Below are 1,204 nucleotides of genomic sequence, written 5' to 3'. Positions count from 1 at the left end.
ACTAGGGTTGATGTGAATTTTTACTATCTTTACTAGGGTTAATGTGAATTTTTATTATCTCTACTAGGGTTAATGTGAATTTTTACTATCTTTACTAGGGCTAATGTGAATGTTTACAATCTTTATCACGGATTATGTGAATTTTTCACTAGACTTGATTTGAATTTTACTCTCTCTATCAGGGTTGATGTGAAAAGACGCTTGAATGCCCCATACCAGCGTGAGCAGAGTCAGCTGGAGAAACTCCGGCGTGCGCTTAAACCAGAGGAATTTGCGGCAGCTATGGTCAACATCACTGACAGGTGATTAATCGGTTTATGTTGGACTTATGAATTTTTGTATGACAATTGTTCTTTGGTAAAAACGATTGATTGATCGATTGATCAGTTGTAGATTAATTGAAGGATTGATTGCTTGATTGATTGATTGGTCAGTTGTAGATAATTTTGTTTATTGATTAATTGATTGATTAGGGAGCAAAGACTTGAACTGCTGGAGAAACAGTTCACTGAACTAGAGGCTCACTACAAGAAAATACTGGAGAAAGTTGCTGCTACCGTCTAATCAAAAGAAATACCGGAGAAAGTTGCTTTTACCGTCTAATCTTCATACCTTACACAATTATTCTTCTTTATTTCTTTCCTTCAGTACTGTCCTCCATTACCTTCCAACTTACTTTCTCCATTACTTCCCTTCATTACTTCTCCGTAACCTTCCCCCGTGACTTTCCTTCACAACCTTTCTCAAAAACCTTTCTTAATTTCCCTTAGACACTTCGTTCCTTTCCTATTGTATTTCTTTCTTTGCGGCTTCTCACCTGCTCACCACATATTCAATGTTCTCCTCTTTTAAGTAGATTTTAAACTCTATTTTATGTATCGGATAACCTTTTTTTTGGATGCATTATCTTGAAGATATTCTCGAAAATCAGTTTAGAATGAAGATCTTTTTTCTAGGAGCACTAGAACCCTTAATATTCTTGAATTACTACGCTTAGCATTACATTAAATGCATTGTATTTTAACTGGTGAAAAATGGTCAATTAAAAATATTTTTTATTTCATTTTATTTCGAATCTGTATTTTAAGTCTTTCTATTCAGTACCTTAATAATATATTCTTAATTCTTGGTTCAGATGACAATTATTTCAGATTTAATAAGACATGTCACAAGTTCAAGAGGTTGTTCGATGCTACAGCTGTGA

General features: G+C 34.1%; 1 protein-coding gene across 1 annotated transcript; it reads left to right on the top strand.

The window, feature by feature from the left end:
* Positions 1 to 182: 182 nt before the first annotated feature.
* LOC111717692 (histone acetyltransferase type B catalytic subunit) lies at positions 183 to 1,152 on the top strand (the record flags this gene model as incomplete). The annotated part of the gene is given in 2 exon segments (XM_023493174.1): positions 183 to 302; positions 474 to 1,152. Coding segments are annotated over 2 exon segments (211 nt in total), but the record flags the coding sequence as incomplete, so codon positions are not given.
* Positions 1,153 to 1,204: the final 52 nt, after the last annotated feature.

This window comes from Eurytemora carolleeae, unplaced genomic scaffold (assembly GCF_000591075.1).
Source record: "Eurytemora carolleeae unplaced genomic scaffold, Eaff_2.0 scaffold3111, whole genome shotgun sequence".
Taxonomy (NCBI): Eukaryota; Metazoa; Arthropoda; class Copepoda; order Calanoida; family Temoridae; genus Eurytemora; species Eurytemora carolleeae.
The sequence above is the reverse complement of the archived record's forward strand: the minus strand, read 5'-3'. Positions and strand labels throughout refer to the sequence as shown.